The 19,992-nt window shown below is 42.6% G+C and overlaps 1 protein-coding gene across 2 annotated transcripts in view; it reads left to right on the top strand.

The window, feature by feature from the left end:
- The first annotated feature begins 1,015 nt into the window (after positions 1 to 1,015).
- Positions 1,016 to 19,992, top strand: part of PLCB1 (phospholipase C beta 1) — a 630,635-nt gene continuing 611,658 nt past the window's right edge. For both annotated transcript variants that reach the window (XM_079784121.1, XM_079784122.1), the window contains exons 1-2: positions 1,016 to 1,465; positions 15,307 to 15,384. In XM_079784121.1, the coding sequence (XP_079640247.1) occupies positions 1,367 to 1,465; positions 15,307 to 15,384 (177 nt within the window). In that variant the 5' untranslated portion in view covers positions 1,016 to 1,366. The remainder of the gene's footprint in view (positions 1,466 to 15,306; positions 15,385 to 19,992) is intronic.

Here is a 19,992-nt window from a genome sequence, read left to right as displayed (position 1 = left end):
ATGGAAGTTCTGGGTTTTATCATAAGCAAATGTTTAACTTTATAAGACACTGTTCTCCAAAGTGGCTTTATCATTTTATACCCTCTCCAGCAATGGATGGGATTTCCAGTTTCTCCACCTCCTCTCAAACACTGGCATTATCAGTCTTTTAAATTTTATCCATTCGGATGGGTTTATCCCTTTCTTTTAGAAAAAAAAGAAATGAGAAATGTTTGTTGAATGAGTGAAGACAAACATTCTTAGACCTATGTTCCTAAATGAGTAAGTTTCTCTCTCTCTCTCTCTCCCTCCCTCCCACACACTTACACACACACACACACACACACACACACACACACACACACACACACACACACACACGACGGGGCCTTGTTTCCCTGGAAAATAAAGCCATAGCTTCTCTGAGGACAGGCATACTATCTCAAAAGCAAAACTTAACCGCATGCCAGGGCTTCAAAACCAGCGCGCTGCAGACTATCAGGGGCGGAGAGGTTTCCTCAAAGAGCTCTCACTCCAAGCCTCTCAACTGCTCTCTTCTCTACTGATAAATAATAATTGTCTTTTCAAAAAGAGTGTTTGCGGCCGCTGCAGGAGAGCTCCAGCTAGAGAGGAAAGCCGCGGTTTGCCTCTCTGATCCCTCACGAAGGCTCTCTTTCCCACTCAGTTTAGATCCAAAGACACTCGCAGGCTCCCGCTCAAGTTCCCCAGAAAACCCCTAGGGACTTTAGGGCTCCAGGACACCCCCTGGTGCCCCAGCATCCAGGCGTCGGGCAGTGCAGAGTGCGTGCGGGAGGCGCGGGCTTTGGCTGCAGTGCGGCCCAGGAGCCGAAAGGTGCCGCTGCGGCCCCGCTTCCCGCCGCCTGACCCTGCGCGCAAAGTTGTGCTGGAAGCCGCCAGGGGAAGGAGGGACCAAGCGCGCGCGGGTGGCGGGGAGGAGGGAGGAGGGAAAGGAGCAGGGCGGTGGGGAGGGGGGGGGGGGGGGCGCGGAGCGTGTGTCACTCGCTCTCTCCCTCTGTATATAGAGGATGTGCTGAATGGTGCGCTCGGAGGCGGCGGCGGCCGAGGAGCAGTATCCGGCGGCAGCTGGCAGCCTGCGCTGCCCAGCTCGGCTTCTCCTCGCCCTCGGAAGCTCCGCAGCCACCGCGGGTGCCCGACCCCGCGTCCCGCCCGGGGCATGGCCGGGCGCCTGGCCCCCGCGTGCCCCGCTTGCTGAGCCGCGCCGGAGGAGGTGTGGAGGCCGGGAGGCCGGGGGAGGCCGGCGGGGGGACAGAGAGTCGAGAGCCCCTGGAGCAGAGCGAGGAGCCCGTGCCCAGCGCCCCGTCCCTGCCGCGATCGCCCGGGCCGCCCGGAGCCCCGATGAGCCCAGATGGCCGGGGCTCAGCCCGGAGTGCACGCTTTGCAACTCAAGCCCGTGTGTGTGTCCGACAGCCTCAAGAAGGGCACCAAATTCGTCAAGTGGGATGATGTAAGTATTGGGGGGGGGGGGGGGGGGGGATCGGGCTGGGGTAGCTGGCGGGGGCACTGGGCAAGGCGGCGGGATGGGCGGGGTGGGGGTGGGGCGAGGGGCGCGTTATGCAATGGGCGCCCCGGGAGCCCGCAGGGGCGGCCTTGGGGGCACGGGTTGACGACTGCTGAGGCGGGGAGCAAAGGGCAGGGCTTTGCGCGCGCTCCTGTGTTCTAGGGGCTCAGGACTTGCCATCCTAAGCGGGTCTGGCAGGCACCCCAGTGGAGCAGGAGGGGCAAGCGTTGCCTCGTGGCGGGTCCTGAGAGTTTGAAAAGTGGGCAGTGTGAAGTTGGGACCGGCTGGGTAGCGGCGGCGTGTGAACCAGACGCGCCCTTCTCCGTCCGCAGACGCACCGCTGTTGCCTCCTGGCCCTCTTTGCCATAAAGGAACGGCCGCGACATCCGAAACCGTTCAGTGACTGCTCACCCTCCTAGCGCTTCCCTGGGAGCCCACAGGGCGCGGGACACCGCGGTCCAGCCGACAGGTGGTCGCTGATGCCAACTTAAGCTCCTGGCTCCAGAGTGAGGGGCCCTGAGGAGGGCTGGGGAAGACGCACCTGAGGAGGGGGGCTAGAGAGCAGAGGAGGGGCGCTGAGGGAGGGGTCCAGGAGGGGTCCCTGCGGCCATAGGGAGGGCTCGTTTTTGGAGAACTGAGCTGGCTGCAGTGCTTATCTTGAAACACATCTGTCAAGACATTCCCCCACAGTTTACCTACATCTTTGACCAGGCTGGGCAGAGCTTAGCCGCAGCCTCCTTCCTGTCCGATCTGCAGTGTTTCACAGGAGCCCTGGACCCTAGGATTTCAAGTTATCCCCCCCCCCCACCTAATTGCTTTCAAACATTTAAATTCATCTTGCTGAAATCTTCAGATGGAGGACTTTACAGGATCCATTTGGTGTCCTGGGTGTCATTCAAGATGTTTGACAAGAACACAAACCTAGCTTCCAGGATCTAAGGAAATTTAGGTCCAAGTGACTAAGACATCTCTTGAAACAGGAAGAATTATAGGAAAATGAGGCGTATTTCTTGTTGAAAAGCTTTCCCACCTAGTAAATTATAGCCTGTTATCCTCCAGGGTATTTTTCTTTAATCTGCTTAAACCATTTTGCAGTGTCTGAAAACAATTTAAATATTACAGGTAGCGAGGCCAATTACTTAGCCGAGTGGGTCTGTGTGTCTCTTTTGTCCAGTTGGAAGTGCAAATGGAACTTGGAGTCGGAGCCACAGCTTCCTTGAAAGCTCATGCCAATTACTAACCTCTGTGCACCAGGATGTAAACATGCATCCTTTCACTGTGGGCTTGACACTTTCCTCTTTCTGGTCCAGTCTAATGACCGGATGTTTTGTAAATGGAATAGAATCTAAACAACAAGTTTAGTCTCAGAGTAAATGCTTTGTTTGTGTCAGGGGAAGACAGCAAAAAAGAAAATTCAATAACAAAACAGTCTAGCCCATCTTGTGATCTTCAAATAGAGAGTTAATGTGATGATGGATTTACTGAAAAAGAGGATGAAGGGCAGAAGGAAGAAATAGGCAGTACAGAATAAAAAAGGTATTCCAGCTTCGTCTCAGGGATTTATCCATGATGATAATTTTAAACTATATTTTAAATAATTCTCCAGAATGTCTTGTTTGGAAGAAAATATCCAGTGTCACGTTGACAATGAAGGTCTTCTATGGAAACATAGTTTGATAAATCCAGGTAGATTATTTTTATTATTTTCATTCCTGTCACATATATTTGTTCTTCACCTACTGATGCCAGGCCCTGCATTAGATTCTGGGAGTGGTGAGGAAAGTGGACAAAATCCCAGCTGATACAGACCTTACATGCTAGGTAGAGGAGACAGAAAATTATCAACAACACCAGTGATATAGAGATGCAATGTGAGTGATGCAATGAGTAATGGAGAGGTCACTAGTCAAACACCACCTGAAGGTGAGACCTCCCTCTGAGCAGTAGAATCTCTGACCTTTTATAGGGAAGAACCCAGACTATACCCAGGAGTCAAATTATCTGGAATATGATGAATTATCCTGCACGTTTCTTGGCTCTGTTGGCCTCCATGGTGACCTGCGGACTGAGAGGGACCCAGGCTTTCCTAGGTGGCCTGTATTCTCCCCAGGGGTCACCCCATCTCCTCTTCCCAATTCATATTTGTCCTTCTAGAACCAAGCCAGTTTAGGTGACCTGGGTAATTAGATTGCATCTTAGCGAGTCTGTGTTGAAGACAAAAGAGAGTCCAAAGGCCAGGGTTAACCTCCTGGTTCTTTTGTCAGTCATCTGTGTGACTTTAGGTTAATCAGTTAACTTCTCTGAATCTTGGCTGCCTCTTGTGCAAACTGAGAATGCCACATTTCCTACCTATTTCATCTAATAGTTGGGAGTAGCCGGTAGGGTAAAGCAGCACTTCTAACACTTGAATGTGCATCAGAGACATCTGGAGGGCTTGGTCAGAGTCAGATTGCTGAGTCCCACCCTCAGTTTCTGATTCAGGAGGTTGGAGGTGGGACCTGGGGATCTGCTTTTCTCATTAGGTTTGAGTGAGGCTGCTGCTGCTGGCCTGAGGAACCACACTTTGACACCACTGAGATAAGATTTGTGAAAGAATTTGAAAAGTGCGATGCACAGCGCAATGTTGTTGGCCTGTGTAAATTTTCGCTGGTTTTGGGAATTTTATTTTATCTCTGTGTGTGCATTTTGAGAAAGTCATCCAGTTGCTGCCTAAGAGGTAGAGAGACCTCAGTGACATAATCCTGGACAATCCTATCTCTGATGCTCAGGCTGGCTCACTTCACCTTTATACACTTCTTTTGAATTTCTTACGTGCAATGAAAAATTTTCAGCATTTTCACCTGCCTCTAGTGGGGGTGTAAGAAAGGGAAAGAAAAGAAGATTTTGGAGAGGCCGTCTAGTCTGATTTTCTGTCTGGTGCAGGGGAGGCCTTTTGACCCTGACTTTGGAAAATACCTGCTACCAGGGGAATCTCTGTACCTGCTTGTCTAGAAGAAAAGTAAATGCTGGAAATAGCTTTAAAAACTCTCAAATATCTCATCTCACTTAAAAATGTAGAATCCTGCTCTATGGTCTTTAACCGGAGGGCTGGGCAAACTCATAAAGCAGATTCTCAATAGTCCATTAGAAAGCATAATGGTACATTTGAACATGATGAGTTTGGGGCTATTTACTATTGTAAAGAGATTATCTCTTGTTCCTTGGGTGATTAAAGCACTGTAATTACCAGTCCCATTGTCCTGATCACCCTATGGAATGGAAGATGTCACCCAGACTTGCAGTGCCCTGCATAATCTGTTGGCTATCTACCAATGTCATGATGAGGCTCTGGACTCTAAGTGTGGTAGTCAAAAGCTTTGCCATGGGAACTAGCCCATCACAACAAACAGCAGGTGGGTGATGGAGCTGGAGCAGGGTTCTGAAGATACCCTGTTGCACCATTGCCAGGCATTAACTTTGCTTTTGCCTGATCCATGGAGAGGTCTGAGGGCCCCCAGGTTCTGTGGGGGCATATGGAAGTATTTCAGTGTCTGAATAGCAAGGCCAAACCTTGAACTCCAGAACTTGGTAAGCCGATAAAGGACTGACCTATCGTGGCTACCTGTTTCACTGGTGATTTCAAAGGGCCACTTGATTCTTGCTTTTATTTTGCATTTGTATATTATCAAGCTCTGGTGGTCGGAGGTGTGTGGAAAAGGCTGTGACCATTATGGGAGATGGACAGTGGAGGGGCTTACTTTCTCCAACTCAGTTTGGGGAGCTTGGGAGATTGTGAGTGTGGCCCACTCTCATTTCTGGTGTTTGGCCTTGCTCTGTATTGGAGAGGACGTGGAGGGCAAGAGGAAGGACAGAAACCATACAGTAGGCCGCCCAACCCCTGATTCGCCCCATTTAACATCTGAGAACCCTGTCTCTTTGTTCCACAACCTCTGGAGCTTGGAAGGCGTCTCCTCTGTCTGTTCTTTCTTTTTCTCCACTCTCACCCTCCAAATTCAGATCTCACTGTGGTAAGTTACTAAATGCATTGCAACCTCACTTTCCTCATCTGTAATGCGAGCATTGTAATATTTCCTGCTGCACAAAACAGCTGTTAAGGTCAAGTGAGGGAAGGCTTATGCATTGCTTTGTCTAATGTCTGACATACAGGAAGCCCTCAATAAAACACGTTTTAAGACGTTATTGTCTCCCCTGTAGTTACAGGGCCATGAGTTTTATCTCAAAGTGGTCAGCATGTGTTAGACGACTCTTCTGTTCTGTAAGTAGGAGATCCAGACCTTCCATTTCCTTTAAGGTATGCTTTGATTTTCATATTTTGTATTTAAAAAAGAACAATTCCTTCTTTTTTTTTTAAAAAAAAAAATCCAGGTGTTTGAGAGAAAAATGAATCCAAATAAAAAGTAAGTCAGTTTACAAAGCATCCAAAAGTTTTATTTCCACTTAATAAAACTATACACACACACACACACACACACACACACACACACACACACACTAAGTACACAAGTATGATTCCTGGAAGGACGAAACAGTTAAAGAAAACTCTTGTAATTTAGCAAGAATTAATATATATATTAATCTTACATCGTACAACCTGCCTTGCAAGCATAATCTAACGTTCAAAACATAATTGCTAGCCTGGCTCATTTGCATTGATGCCCTGTGGATTTAAAACAAGTATCTCCCTCCTCCCTCTCAACCACTCCCCCTTCCCACCTCCCCACAGCTAAAACAGGTGATAATAATACTAAAAGCACGCTAGTCTAGTGCACATTTCCCAGCACCCTACACAAAAGCATAGTTAGAACTTTTGTATTGCATAGAACCTGCAGTTACGGCTTCCAAAACGATGATGACAGGATTGCTGAGGAGGCAGAGGGGAAGGGTTTATGAGGTGGGCATTCAGCAGCGTTCGCTTTGAAAAGGTTTTGGGAAATAGGGAAGAGGCAGCTCTGGTGGGCAGGTGCTGGATCTGGATGGGGCCCTCACAGGTTTTAGAAGGAAAGGCTGGCAGGTGCCCTCAAAATGCCACTTGAATATGCCCAGATAGTCAGTCCATTTTTCTTTTCCAAAGAGATGTGGTGACTTTCTCATTGGCAGTTATAACTGTAACCTAAATGTGAGAATATTATTCTTCCAAATAAAGCTCTTTTAAGCTTTTATCAGAGTGTAACATGCGTTCAGGAAAACACACAAATCTTGTGTCCAGCTGAATCTATTTTCACAAAACAAATTCCTCTGGAAGCAGCTACAGAGCAAGGAACAGCAGTGCCAGCCCCTCATGTCCCTGGGTGCGCTCTTCCAGTCCCTATGCCCCCCCGCCCACCTTGGGTAACACTGATCCCAACTTACAACTCCACAGATAAAGTTTTGCCTGCTTTCTACCTAATCAAGCTATTTTTATTTTCTGAGAAAACAAACCCTCTTTAGCCTAAAGCATTTTAATTATTGCCGGATGAACCCTCTTGAACAAGATCAACAAAACTGACTTATTTTCTGTTTAGAAGGTACTTGAATTGGTCCTTATCCGTCCTAAGATGAAGTCTGAGAAGTGAGGCAGGTGTAATGAATGCCCCAAAGGAGGAAAGAGTTCAAGCTCTGGTAATTTAGTAAGGAAATGTCGTGCATGTAGGCTGTTATGGGCACAGACAAGCAGACTATTAGGGGCTGTTTCTGCAGTGTATTTTTCTCTCATAAGTTTTCTCTGTTATCTTGCCTACGTTGCTATCCCCATCTATGGTGCATTAGGATAATTTGCTCTGCCTGTTAGCATATCTCTAATACTTGCCTTGAAAGTTTAACCTATCAATAAGTAGTTTCAAATTATGTTTACCTGCAGTGACATTTAAATGGGACAGGAACATTTTGCTTTTTTTTTATGTTGCACTTAGTAACCTGTAGTTAAATATTGCTTTATCGGGATTGTTTCATGTTATCATGAACAAGGAATGCCAGCAGAAAATGGAATGGCATTGATTGTGAATTGCTGACTAACACTATGGATCTCTCATAAATAACAAATCCTTGGTAACAGAAAACGCTAGTTTTCCTGCTGCCTGAGCTAATATTAGGTTCACGCAGCCTTTTCAGATCATGTCATAAATTCCATCTGCTCAGACAGATTTCATAACGCTCCTTTTCCCCATCTATGCCAGGTCTGACCCCCCAATCAGAGCCATGTGTCCCTATGTATCAGTAGGGAAAGGAACACAGGTGAGACATATTTTTGAGATCACTCATACATGAGAGCCTAAGGAAGCCATCAGTTTCTGTAAAAAACGGAAACAGCATAAGAAGAAGGCTAGACTCTTTAAGAATCTTTCTGATTCCCCTCTGAGCTCTTTAAGTTCTGTTATTTGATTTTATTATCTTCTTCACATGTTAATTTCAATTTTTGGAAATTATAAAAACCTGTATTGAGCAAATTCTTAGGTATATAGGTATATGTATTAATTGAGGTCAACTAAATCTATACATTTATCAAGAAACTCGATTATTGTGAATGGGGAAACAGTTGGTCACATAAAATAAGAAAAATACTTACTACTAAAACAGAATTAAAAGCATCCTACATATGTTTTTAATTTCAAGGGCTTTTTTAGTTAACAATGTTGGCTTAATGTTTTGTATCTTTTCACTGCATTGAAATTTTATGAGCAAGTTCAGGGAAAATGGATTACCTAGTAAGAAAAACACTTTTCCCTGAACTAGTCATGGTGGATATCAATGAGTAACGTTAATACCTAGGCAATTAAGAGATTATTTTTCTGTTAAAAACTTCTGATTTTAGGAACTTGTTTACGAGTTAGGTAAGGAAAAGTTAATTTGATTAATTTTCTAGAAGAGGCCATAGGAACTCAAAAAGGAGATGGGAGACCACAGAGCAAGTCAGCAAGTGGTCTGGTCAATTTAAAAAAGAAAAATGAAGGGTGTTAACCATGATGTTTTCTTAGGTGCGCTGTCTAGGATATGGTTGCGTCTTAGCATCCATTCCCACATCCTCTTAGGGGAACTTTATGTAACACAGAGTCTGGAAATTTAAAGCTGCACTTGCTAGACTTCCTTGAGGCATCCAATATTTTGGCTGCCAGTGAAGTGACACCAGTATTCCGTGCACTCATAGGAGATTTGGAAGGCAGAAATGTGAAAGAGGCTACCTTTCAGCATTCTCTGGGTTGTTTCTGCAGATGAGTGAGATATTGAAGAAGTGTTACCTTCTGTAATCTTCCATGGGTAGAGAGAGCCAATGGTGACAGTGGCTGCCCCCTGTTTTCAGATTACTTGCCCTTTGTCTTCAACTAAGAGGGTGTGTTTTTGACTCCAGGGGTTCCTTGATCTCTCACCTTTCTGAGTGCGGTGGGGGCAATAGCTCTCCTTAGCTGTGGTGTTCTGGGCTCCTTCTTGGAGGCCCAGTCTGATGCCCACTTTTCCAGACTTTCAAGGGATTCTGCCAAGAGCTTACTTGTCTGGAATTAAATTCCTTTATGTTCACAGATTCTAGAGAGGTTTTTGTTTCCTTCCCTAACCCCTGCCCAATATGGTCTCTCATGGGTCAAGGTTTTCATGATTCTCAGCCCTAATGTGCAATAGCAATCTAGACATTCTCTGTAATTTTCTCTTTCAATATTACTCTTGAGTAAGATAGAGTTTTGCTATAATGGTGCCTCTAGAATTCAGTAAGAGTGATATTTATAACAGGAACGTATACTTGTGAAGCACTATTATTTATTTACATTTACCCCCATGTAGTCATTAAGAGCACCCGAGTGGTAGGAAAAGAGCAAGTATTATTATTCCCATTTTGCATAAGAACAAACTATGAGGCTAGTGACTCGACTTGCCCAAGGACTCAAAACTAGTTATGTTGCCTGTGGAAATTAGTCTCTTCCATGGGGTTGCAAGGAAAGCATTCCAAGGACCCATGCACGGGAGATTGTGGTGTGGCAAGATTTATTTGTGATGCAAAATCAAAGCAGTTCCCCTCCTGGGTTCCCAATGTTCCATCTCTGTCTGCCCTGCCATGGAAAAAATCCAATCTGGTCTTCATCAAGGCCAAAACAAAGGCCAGTGTCCAGAGTTTCTGTTTCATATTAAAGCTTAGTTCTTCGTGGCCCCAGCAATTTGCCACGAGGGCGAGTATGGGTCACAGAAAGAGAGAGAGAGAGAGCTCTTTGTTCCTCCAGGGTTATGACCAGGAGCTTTTTCAAAATAACCAATCAGCCTCGCCAGCATGCCTCAGTGGTTTAGTGTGGACCTATGAACCAGGAGGTCACAGTTCGATTACCAGTCGGGGCACAGGCCCAGCTTGTGGGCTTGATTTTTAATAGGGGGTGTGCAGGAGACAGCAAATCAATGTTTCTCATTGATGTTTCCATCTTTTTGGAGGTTTCTAGAAGATTCTTGAGTAACCTTATAGCCATGGTTTTGAACTCTATACCCTGTAGATTGTTTTCTTCCATTTCTTTCATTTGTGACATGTTTCTTTGTTTCCGCATTTTGGCTGCTTCCCTGTGTTTGTTTCTATGTATTGGGTAGAGCTGCTATGTCTCCTTGAGTTGGTAGAGTGCTCTTGTGCAGTAGGTGTTCTATAGGACCCAGTGGCTCAGCCTCCCCAGTCACCTGAGCTGGGAGCTCTAGGTGCACCCCTTTGTGGGCTGTGAGCACAATCTTGTTATAGTTGGCACTTGATTGCTGTTGGTGTCACTGGGGACCAGCCGGGACTACAGTGGGAGAGCTGCTGTGCATCAGACACCCTGTGGAGCAGGACTTGCTTCAGTGGGACTTTGGTGCTCACTGAGTCTGCCCCTTGAGTGTGTCTCTTATGGTTGTATAGAGTTGTAATCTGCTATGGTCTGACACTGACCACTGGGTACACTGGCTCTTGGGTCTCCAGGGAGGTGCAAAGTCAGCCACTGCCTGAGGCCACCCAACAGGAGTTACAGAGAGATCTGCAGATTCCTCCTCTTTGTATTGGGTTTGGAAGTACCCTGACGAGGCCCAGCTATGAAGCAAGGCAGGCTAGTGCTGGTGCTGCATCTTGGACCTTTTATTGATAGGTTTGGAGCTCCCTGACCCAGTTGCAGCTTGTTTGAAAGATTTTACCCTGAGCAAGGAAAGGTCATTCATATGCAAAAGCTGCTGCACACAGCTTGGGTGGGGTTGTAAATTGGATGAGGCGGGGTCTTACAGAATCACTAGGGCAGAGCAAACAGAAATGGCTGCCAGTCCGCCCTGTGACTCAGGAGGTCCCAGGATAGAAACAATGATACCTGCAAGCACCTCTGTCTGGGAGAAAGCCACCCCCGAGTTCCTGCCTGGATGGCAGACAATCCAGCTCCTCCTCGTATGTGTCTGTGTTTCCCAGAGCCTCTCCCTGGCGCTGGAGCTCAGATGGATCGGGCCCTTGTAAGTTCAGTTTGTGGTGCCGGCCTTTTAAGAGGAACAGCTGGGTATCCAGCAGCCTGTGTGTCACTGAGCCCCAATCCACACTGGTTTTTATAGCCCGAAGTTCTTAGTGTCCGAAGGAACTTCTTTTCCCAGCTCTGGGAGCCTGGGCTGGGGGTCTGGTGTGGGACTGGGACCCCTCGCTCCTCCTGGCGGCCTCCACAGAGAGGATCTCCCTCCTGATTAAAAAAGAGGCACACGTGGGTGCAGACCAGTCCTTTCTGTGTTTCCACACCTCCTACCAGTCTCAGTGTGCTTTGTTCTTTACTTTTCTAGTTGTAGGGCTTCCATTCAGCCAGCTTTCCAGCAGTTCTGGATGATGGTTCTGTATTTTATTTGTAATTTTGATGTGGATGTGGGATGTGGGGAGTACAGGCATTTACCTATGCTGCCAATCCTCCGCCTGCTTTTTCTACGTATCCTGTTTTAAAGGGATTTATGTTATTTAGTTTTATAGTTCATCTTTTTTGATATATAATTTCATATAACTGTATATTCAGGCATACAATTCATAACAGCACATTGATGAGAAAACCATTGTAATAATGATAGGTCTTTGTAATATAAATGTTGATTTCAATGACTCTTTCTTTTGCTGGGATGTTTCTCTTTCTTATGGATGTTGGGGTTTTGTAGAGGTCCTTTACTTTAAGCCTTGACTGTCCTTTTTCTTTGCCCTAAAGACCTTTTGGGGAATTCATGTAAGTTGCAAAACAGCACATTGCAAGACCTTTTATATCATTATATTAGTCTTAACTATTGGTGAGATAGGGGTGAGAGTAAAATGGTTCTTTTTAAATAAAGAAGAGTAAATGGACATACATCATCCACCATTACTAACTTAAAACAGGTATACTAGTATATATATTAGTGTTCTCTTTTTCAAGGTGGATGTTTATTTGAAAAATATCTTATTACTTTAAATAAGCAAATGAAAGTTACCTTCTTTGTTAGAGGCCTTGCATTTACAAGACATGTGTTTGCTTACATTTTAAGCTCACTGTGCTCCACAGGCCGTCACCTCACTGTGTTCCTGATCCAAAGCCTCACCCATTGTAGGCCTCGGCCAATGGATCTCAAAGAGTGGTCCTTGGACCAGCGTAGCAGTCGCGGCACTGAGAGCTTATTTGCGATGCAGATTCCCAGGCTCCTTCCCAGACCTGTTAAAGGAGAAACCCTGGGGGGAGGGCCCGGCAATCTATATTTTAACAAACCCTCCTGGTAAAATCGGATGCATTCACAAGTTTGAAAACCACCACGTAATGGGGCATACGTCTCATAGGTATTGACGGAGAGAGAGAAAGTGAACAATGGACCGTCTGAAAGTTGTCTCCATTTTTTTGCAGTAAAATGCTGCAAGAGTCCTAATCCATCTGCAGTTGCCTGGACCCTGGGAAATGAAGGGTGACCGAGTATTTCAAACTCCAAACTAGAGCACATGTTGTGACAATTAAGAATAATTGAGATCTGGATTGAGTGGCTACTTTGGCATGGGGAGAATATAGAAACTTGCAGCTATGTGGGAGATGGGGAAAAAAGCAGGTGGCATTGAAAATGGATATTCGTGTATTTCTGGGTCAAATCCAGCCTTGCATGGTAAGAATGCCAAGTTCCAGCTGATCTTGGAATGTTAGAGGTTGATTATGGAGGAAGCAGGCAGGGAGCCGAGATAAATGATCATTTAACAGGATCTGTGGCCGGAAGAGTGGGGTCAAGAAAATATTGAACAAAGGAGCTTTAATTTTGAAGGAGGAGAAGGAATAACTTAGAAATAGCAGTAGCTGCAACAGCGAGGCAGCCTATGGTGTTCCAGAAATTTTGAGTAGCTTTACTCTCCTAACTTTAATATTTGATTGTCTGAGATCCCTGCAGTGAATTGTCACCAAAATTTTGATTAGAATCTTGTCAGACACTGATAGGAAAAGGAAGTGACCCGAGAATAAGTTACACTTCCAGGTGAATCTGAGATTCACCTGGAAGTGGGGATGTGTGCTGTGTGCAGCCTGTTGGAAACATATATTTTGCCTGAATCTACAAGTGCAGATGATGAAACAGAAGTGATAATATTGCTATGATTTATTGGAAATATTGCTGTGAACTCTTAGTGTATAATCTCATAAGAGAAGCTGAAAATAGTTTAAAAATTATTCTTTCATTATAATATTAAATTTGTTTCCAAAATGTCCTTTTGGTTATTTAAAAGTAATTTTGATATTTTAAAATTCCAGATGAAGTTCTATGCAACAGCACAATCCTTGTAAAAGATATATTTCAAACTGCATGTGAAGAGTGAAATTTAAGAATATCAGGATAAAACAGAATGGCATTTCCTTAAAAAATTAAATATAGAACTATCATATGCTCCTGCTCTGGATATATACTGAAAACAGTTGAAAGCAGGGACACAAACCGGTATTTGTAGACCCATATTCACAGCAGCATTATTTGCAATAGCCCAAAGGTGGAAACAAAAATATCCATTGACCAATGAATGGGTAAACAAAATGTGATATATGCATGCAATAGAGTATTATTCAGCCTTAAAATAGAAGGGTCTTCTGAGTGCTACAACATGAATGAACCTTGGACACATTATACTAAGTGAAATTAGCCAGACACAAAAGGACAAATATTGTACGATTCTACTTATTTGAGGCACGAAAAGTAGTCAAATTCATAGAGACAAGACATAGAATGGTGATTGCCAGGGGCGGCGGGGGGTGGGTGGGGGGGGTTGGTGCGGAGGAGAAAATGGAGAGTTAGTGTTTAAGAAGTATGGAGTTTCAGTTTGGGAAGATGAAATTCCTGGAGATGGATGGTAGTGATGAATGGGGTCAATGCTACTAAACTGACATTTTAAAGTGGTAAGTTTTATGTCATATATGTCTGTCACAGTAAAAAAGGAATGCCATGATAAACTTTCATTTAATATTTTTTTAATAAATCAGTTTTTAAACATAATTCCCTATAACAGTAGTACACATTTTTATGTACCAAACATTGTTCCAGGTGCTTTACCCAAATAATCCTATTTAATTCTCAAAAAAAATATTCTGAGGTGGGTATTATTATCTCATTTTTTTTTTTTTTTCAGTTGTGGATGTGTAGAATGTGGCACCAAGATGGGACAGGCAGAAATTTGAACCCCAGAGCCTGTATAACCTGGCTCTTGCAATAAAATTTACCATGTAGACTAAAACCATCAATGTACTTTATCCCACCTGGAAAAGAATCCCAGATTATCTCTGCATGTTCTAATTTTCATTACAAGTCCTGTTGATCAGATAAAGGATATGACATATCATAGTTATAATGCATATGCAAAATTTGAAATAAACTGGTAATTTATGTCTCTTTTAAAAAATGCAGTTCCTGCAAAGGCCTAAGTATTTCAGTATAAAAATCCATATCCAATGACATGTGTTTTCTTGTGCAGATGGTATGCCTTTCTGAAAATTGCCAAAAGGAAAGAACACAGATTTTAGAAATGTTTAATATTATAATTACAGAGCATGCAGATTTTGCTTTATAATATGCATGCTTTAAATTTGTCTATGATGTTTTCTTTTATCATGGCAAATTTAAATTTATAACAATTTTGTGTATAACCTTATGAATATGTAGAAGATGGCCTTATTTACTGTTATCTTGGAAACAGCAATGCCCAAATGCTATGTTTACTCTCTTGAGCACATTAAAAATACTTTTACAATACAAATGTATTTTAAAATATTATCTCAAGCATTGATTTTAATTAATTGTATTCATATAAAATATATAAGGATGTGTTGTGTTAAAATTATTTGGAAAACTAAATATAGCTTTTTAAAAAATTATTTATCTTTATTGTTGAGGGTATTACAGATGTCCCCCATTTCCCTCCCATTGTCCAACTCCACTTGGTTCCAGCCCTACCCCAAGCCTTTACCACACTGTTGCCTGTATCCATGAATTATGCATATATGCATATAAGTTCTTTGGGCATTCTCTGTCTGGCCCCACCCCCACCCCCTTCCCTTAAGATCTGTCAGTCTGTGCAGCTTTTTAATAATAGAAAAAATGCCAATGCCTTAAAAAAAACACCTTGTCTTAATAAATAAATATATGCATTCCTGGACTTTCCCTTTACAAGTAATATCCAAATATTCTGATTGTTACTAAATTATCTTAGTTATGTAATTAATAATTCTATGACATTAAAGGTGTCATGTCTAACTTTTTTGAATTTTTTATTAATAATTGATGATCTTGGAGAAACTCTTAATAATTATTACCTGTATGTAACTTCTGGGTAGGATTTTCCCAGCCATATATATTGATATACATGTTTTTTCTTACATTTCTAGGACTCCACTATTGTCACTCCAATTATTTTGAGGTCTGACCCTCAGGGATTTTTCTTTTACTGGACAGATCAAAACAAGGTAAGAAGTAATATTGTCTTTCTTACATATCCAGTTGGTTGCTGATTGGCAAGGTATTTATTTTATCTGCATAAGTATACCTATTTCATAGATGACCCTTTGTAACTTATTTCAAGATTCTACTTCAAAAGTTATCCAGTATCGAAATGTTTTAGGATTTTCCAAGGATTCTAGTCTGACATATTAGATGTTCTAAATCCTAGAACAATTGATAGTTTTCAGGAAAAGAACATGGGAATGTGAATTACATTTGTTGTAGAAGAAAATTATCCAGTATTACTGATTTAAGTCCCTTCTCCAACTCTACCCATAAAGAATGAAGAAAAATTATGAGAAAACACGTTTGATCTTAATGTCTATAACTTTGACTTTTTCTTTCTCTTTCCTCTCTTCTTTGTTGCTTATTAAGAGTTCTTCTAGTCTCAGCGGGAATGTGGCCTTGATCATAATTTGTTCAGAAAACCAAGAATAAGATTCCTTTAGCCTACCTGTTTAATTTTTCAGGAATTTCTTCCCACATTAGCTTTCTGTTCACCATATCATAAATTTAAAGTCTCATTTATTATGAAACCAATTGAGATGATTTCATATTGAATTATTAAAAGTAGAGTGTCTGGAGATCATAATATTTACTTGGCGTTTAATGGGCAGTTAGACCAGAATATTCATAGAAAGTGGTTATTATTTCAAGAGACAATGCCACGGTTCTGTACTTGAACCAAGGAGACCATAGATCATAGGATATTTTGGCTCTCTAAATTCTGATATTTGGAGATGGGATCAGCTTTATGGAGAGTGCTAAGTACATATTGAACCCAATAGCGTACTGGGCACCAAATTATGAGCTGCTATGAGCCTTTTCAGATTCCTACATTAGGTCCTTATCCCATAGTTTGTCTGTCTCACCTTCTGCTTTCTGGACAACCTGGATTTCACCTGTGAGCAGCAGTATGGAACTGGCTCTGTGCTGTGATGTGTTTGGGGTCAGGGTTGAGTCTGGTTGAAACTGTTAGGGTGCTGGAAAGTAATATCTGGTCCCCAAGGCCAGTCCTGAATGGCCTTTTTACCTATCATCCTAAGGCAGATTTTAGCCTGCTGGCCCTGCAGTTCCCTTTTGAGTATGGGTTCCCTGGAATCGTCTGTGGCCACAGATGTTGGGGGGCTAAGTCATAGACCCCAACCCAATGTAAAAAAATGTATTTGAGTAAGATTTTCTATTTAATGTTCATGTGTATTGCTGAGTGTGTTAATCACGTTGGCTTTGACATGCTGTTTGGTTTCCTGCTGTTATGTATAAAACAATGGCTTGAAAGAGTTGTGTTTTTCTTTTTCCTCTTAAAGGCTATTTTTAGGAGTGTTGAAACTATATTCATGAAAGATATGTTTATAATGCCTAGAGCGTTTTAAAAGTTTGGGTATTTGTATGAGAGGCTAAACTGTCAGTTTGATTTTTCAACTGGTAAATCAAGCTTCTATAAAAGCAATAGAAGGTATTTGGGATTTTTAAATAATTCATGGCAAGTCAGCTAAGCTGCCCTCTAAGACCAATCATAAATATTTCTTTGCTTAAGAAAGAGAAAGGTTTTAGGGCCTAAGTCTCTTTGATATATCTCTATTGTTCCCGTATGTTTACTCATACTTATTTTCATATGTGGGGACATTTCTTTCACGTTTATCTACTAACTTTTTTTTTCTCCTTGGTTGCCATACTGTTTATGACCAATTAAAACAAATAATGAGGTAGCAATTTCTTTTATCTATTTATTGCCTTTCTTTTCATGGATATTAATCTTACAGTCCTAGCCAAGAGATGGCAAATTTTTTTTTTTTTTACTTTTTAAGTACCCCAAATCATCCTTCAGTCATACATATTAGAGGTTGGAGGTTTATTTTTTTGTCAGTGATCATATATCAGTAACCCGAAAATGCGAGGATTTAAGAACAAAAATTAAACTTTCCGTGCTTCCAAGGTTGCCATGTTCTTCAGCTTTAAGCCCAGCCCTGAAACTGGAGGAGTGCTACATCCCCTTCTAGAGATGAACTCCTCCCAGTGGTGCAGAGTAAATGTATGCTAGAAGAAATAAGTGGTGCTCACAGATGATGGCACCCCAAGCTTTTAGTCCATGTATTTTGCATAAGATCATTAGAAGGTACCAGCTGAATGGTACAATCACAGTGTCATTTAGAGGCCCACTTTCTTTAAAATACTTTTTGCTGCCCTAACCGGTTTGGCTCAGTGGATAGAGCGTCGGCCTGTGGACTGAAAGGTCCTAGGTTTGATTCCGGTCAAGGGCATGTACCTTGGTTGTGGGCACATCCCCAGTAGGAGGTGTGCAGGTGGCAGCTGATCGATGTTTTTCTCTCATCGATGATTCTAACTCTCTACCCCTCTCCCTTCTTCTTTGTAAAAAAAGAAATCAATAAAATATTTAAAAAATACTTTTTGCTGACAATTACTGCTAGTGATGTGAATCTATCATGTGTATTATAGGGATGATATATCAGAGAAAAAAAAGAGGTTTGAAGTTCACCCCTTGATTTTATTTTATTATTTTTAAATGTATTTTTATTGATTTCAGAGAGGGAAGGAGACGGGGAGAGAGAGAGAAACATTAGTGATGAGAATCAATGCCCCACACTGGGGATTGAGCCAACAACCCAGGCATGTGCTCTGACTCGGAATGGAATGGTGACCTCCTGGTTCATAGGTTGATGCTCAACCACTGAGCCATGCCTGCCAGGCTTTCTCTTCATTTCACACACTGTGTTCTCCATTTATTTGGAAGCTTGTACTGGTACTTAGTGTATTATACCTCCCTTCTCCCTTCTGGCTTCTTCCCAAAGCCTTTCTCCTTTGTCCATGAAGCCTGTACTGAAATGCTTTGATTAGTAAACACCGGATGCCTAGTCTGCTGGGAGGCGAGCTGAGTGGCTTTAGGAAGCTCTTGGTAAAGAATATTACAAGATCTTTCTTTTTATAGCACTGGAGGAAAATCCTAACATTTTACACAACATCTTACCCACGTCCTCTCTCCCATCATGGCTACCTTATACCATTGAGTGGAGCCACCCATTCATTATAAGCCACTGATTTCACCCTCAGGGACAATGATACGCTCCTTTCCCTAACCCCTCCTTTGGTTTGTCACCCTACAAATGATCGGTGGCAAAGAAGACAGGCAGCTCAGATGATAGATTTAGGGATTCAAAGCCAGAGCTAGCCAGTGATTTTTAGGTAGCTTTGGTGAAACACTGAGAGCACGTTTGGGATTGGTAGAAGCAGATAAATATGCACACCATCTTACAGGATACCTATTTATACTTTGTACCCACTGTATACTTAATTTTCATTATTCTTCCTTTTTATTTGTTAGCTCTGTAAATCTTATTGACTGTAATGAGCAAGAAAGAGTTTCTGAAGATGATGTGTTAAGCCTGGTGTGTTCTTTTCTTGTGTCCATGTGTATTATGTGAAGAGGATCAGTTGATTTGTAACCATGGGTGAGACGGGGCTCCTGCCCAGCCCGAGTACTTAAGAGGTTGCCCTCATTAGGCTGTGCCTTTTCTTTGGAGCTATGCCATCCATATTGGGACCAGAAACCAACACAAGAAGCGTCAGCCATCAAAACCATGTGACCCACAAGGAGAATCTGCGTCACAATTTTGGAAGACAAGCTAAAGAAGGAAAGAAAGGGGTCAATGTTAAAGAGCTAGTAAAAACCTATCCTGCTAGAATACGAAACAAAGTAGACCTTTGCCTTGCAACTCGATGCCCCGCTTCGGTGCCAGGGTTGGTGTAAAAATAAAACTTGTCACTACGTAGTTCAGATCCAGGAAGTTCAATATAGTTCAATAAACTCTTCCTTGTATCCCTAAAGCAGGAGTTCGGGGAGGGGCAGAACACATCATTAAGTTAAAGAGAAATGGGAGGAACAATACACACTTTAAGTGAACGACTCCAACTACTTTCTCTCTCTTTTCCTTGTTACAGATTTTATTTGTTTTCAGTTTTGCAGATAATATGTTCTTCGTGCAAGAGAGTAAAGCAGTCTATATGTCCTTCACCCCGCCCACCATTGACCCCAATCCTAGTCCTCTCTCCAGAGTCAATACTGGTAACAGCTTCATGCTATCTTTCCAGAGGTTTTTTAAATGAAGCTGTACATGCATTAACTGTGGAAATATTTCATTTTGTTCTACTTGTATCCACAAACTTGCTTTTCACTTTACAGATGTCTTAGAGAACTGTTCCTATAAGTACAGGTGTATCTACCCCATTCTTTTAAGTTGCTCTATCATATACCATGGGATAGATTACTAACTTCTGTTTAACGGAAAACATTTCTCATTCTTGGTCTGTTGGTGTTTGTTTTTAATTTGGGGCTGCAGGTAACAATCCTATAAGAACACCCAGCCTTGGGTACCCCTCTCTGGGTATGTGGGCCAGGGTTTCCCTGAGGTAAATTCTCAGAAGTACAATTGCTGATTGAAGGCTCTGCGTATCCTAAATTTTATTTCATACTTGTGCCATTTTATAATCCTGCCAGTCTTACATGAGAGGAACTGTTTCCTTAAATCACATCAATACTATTAAGAATCATTTTAATT

The sequence above is a fragment of the Cnephaeus nilssonii genome, assembly GCF_951640355.1.
Source record: "Cnephaeus nilssonii genome assembly, chromosome: 11".
In the NCBI taxonomy this organism is placed as follows: Eukaryota; Metazoa; Chordata; class Mammalia; order Chiroptera; family Vespertilionidae; genus Cnephaeus; species Cnephaeus nilssonii.
The sequence above is the reverse complement of the archived record's forward strand: the minus strand, read 5'-3'. Positions and strand labels throughout refer to the sequence as shown.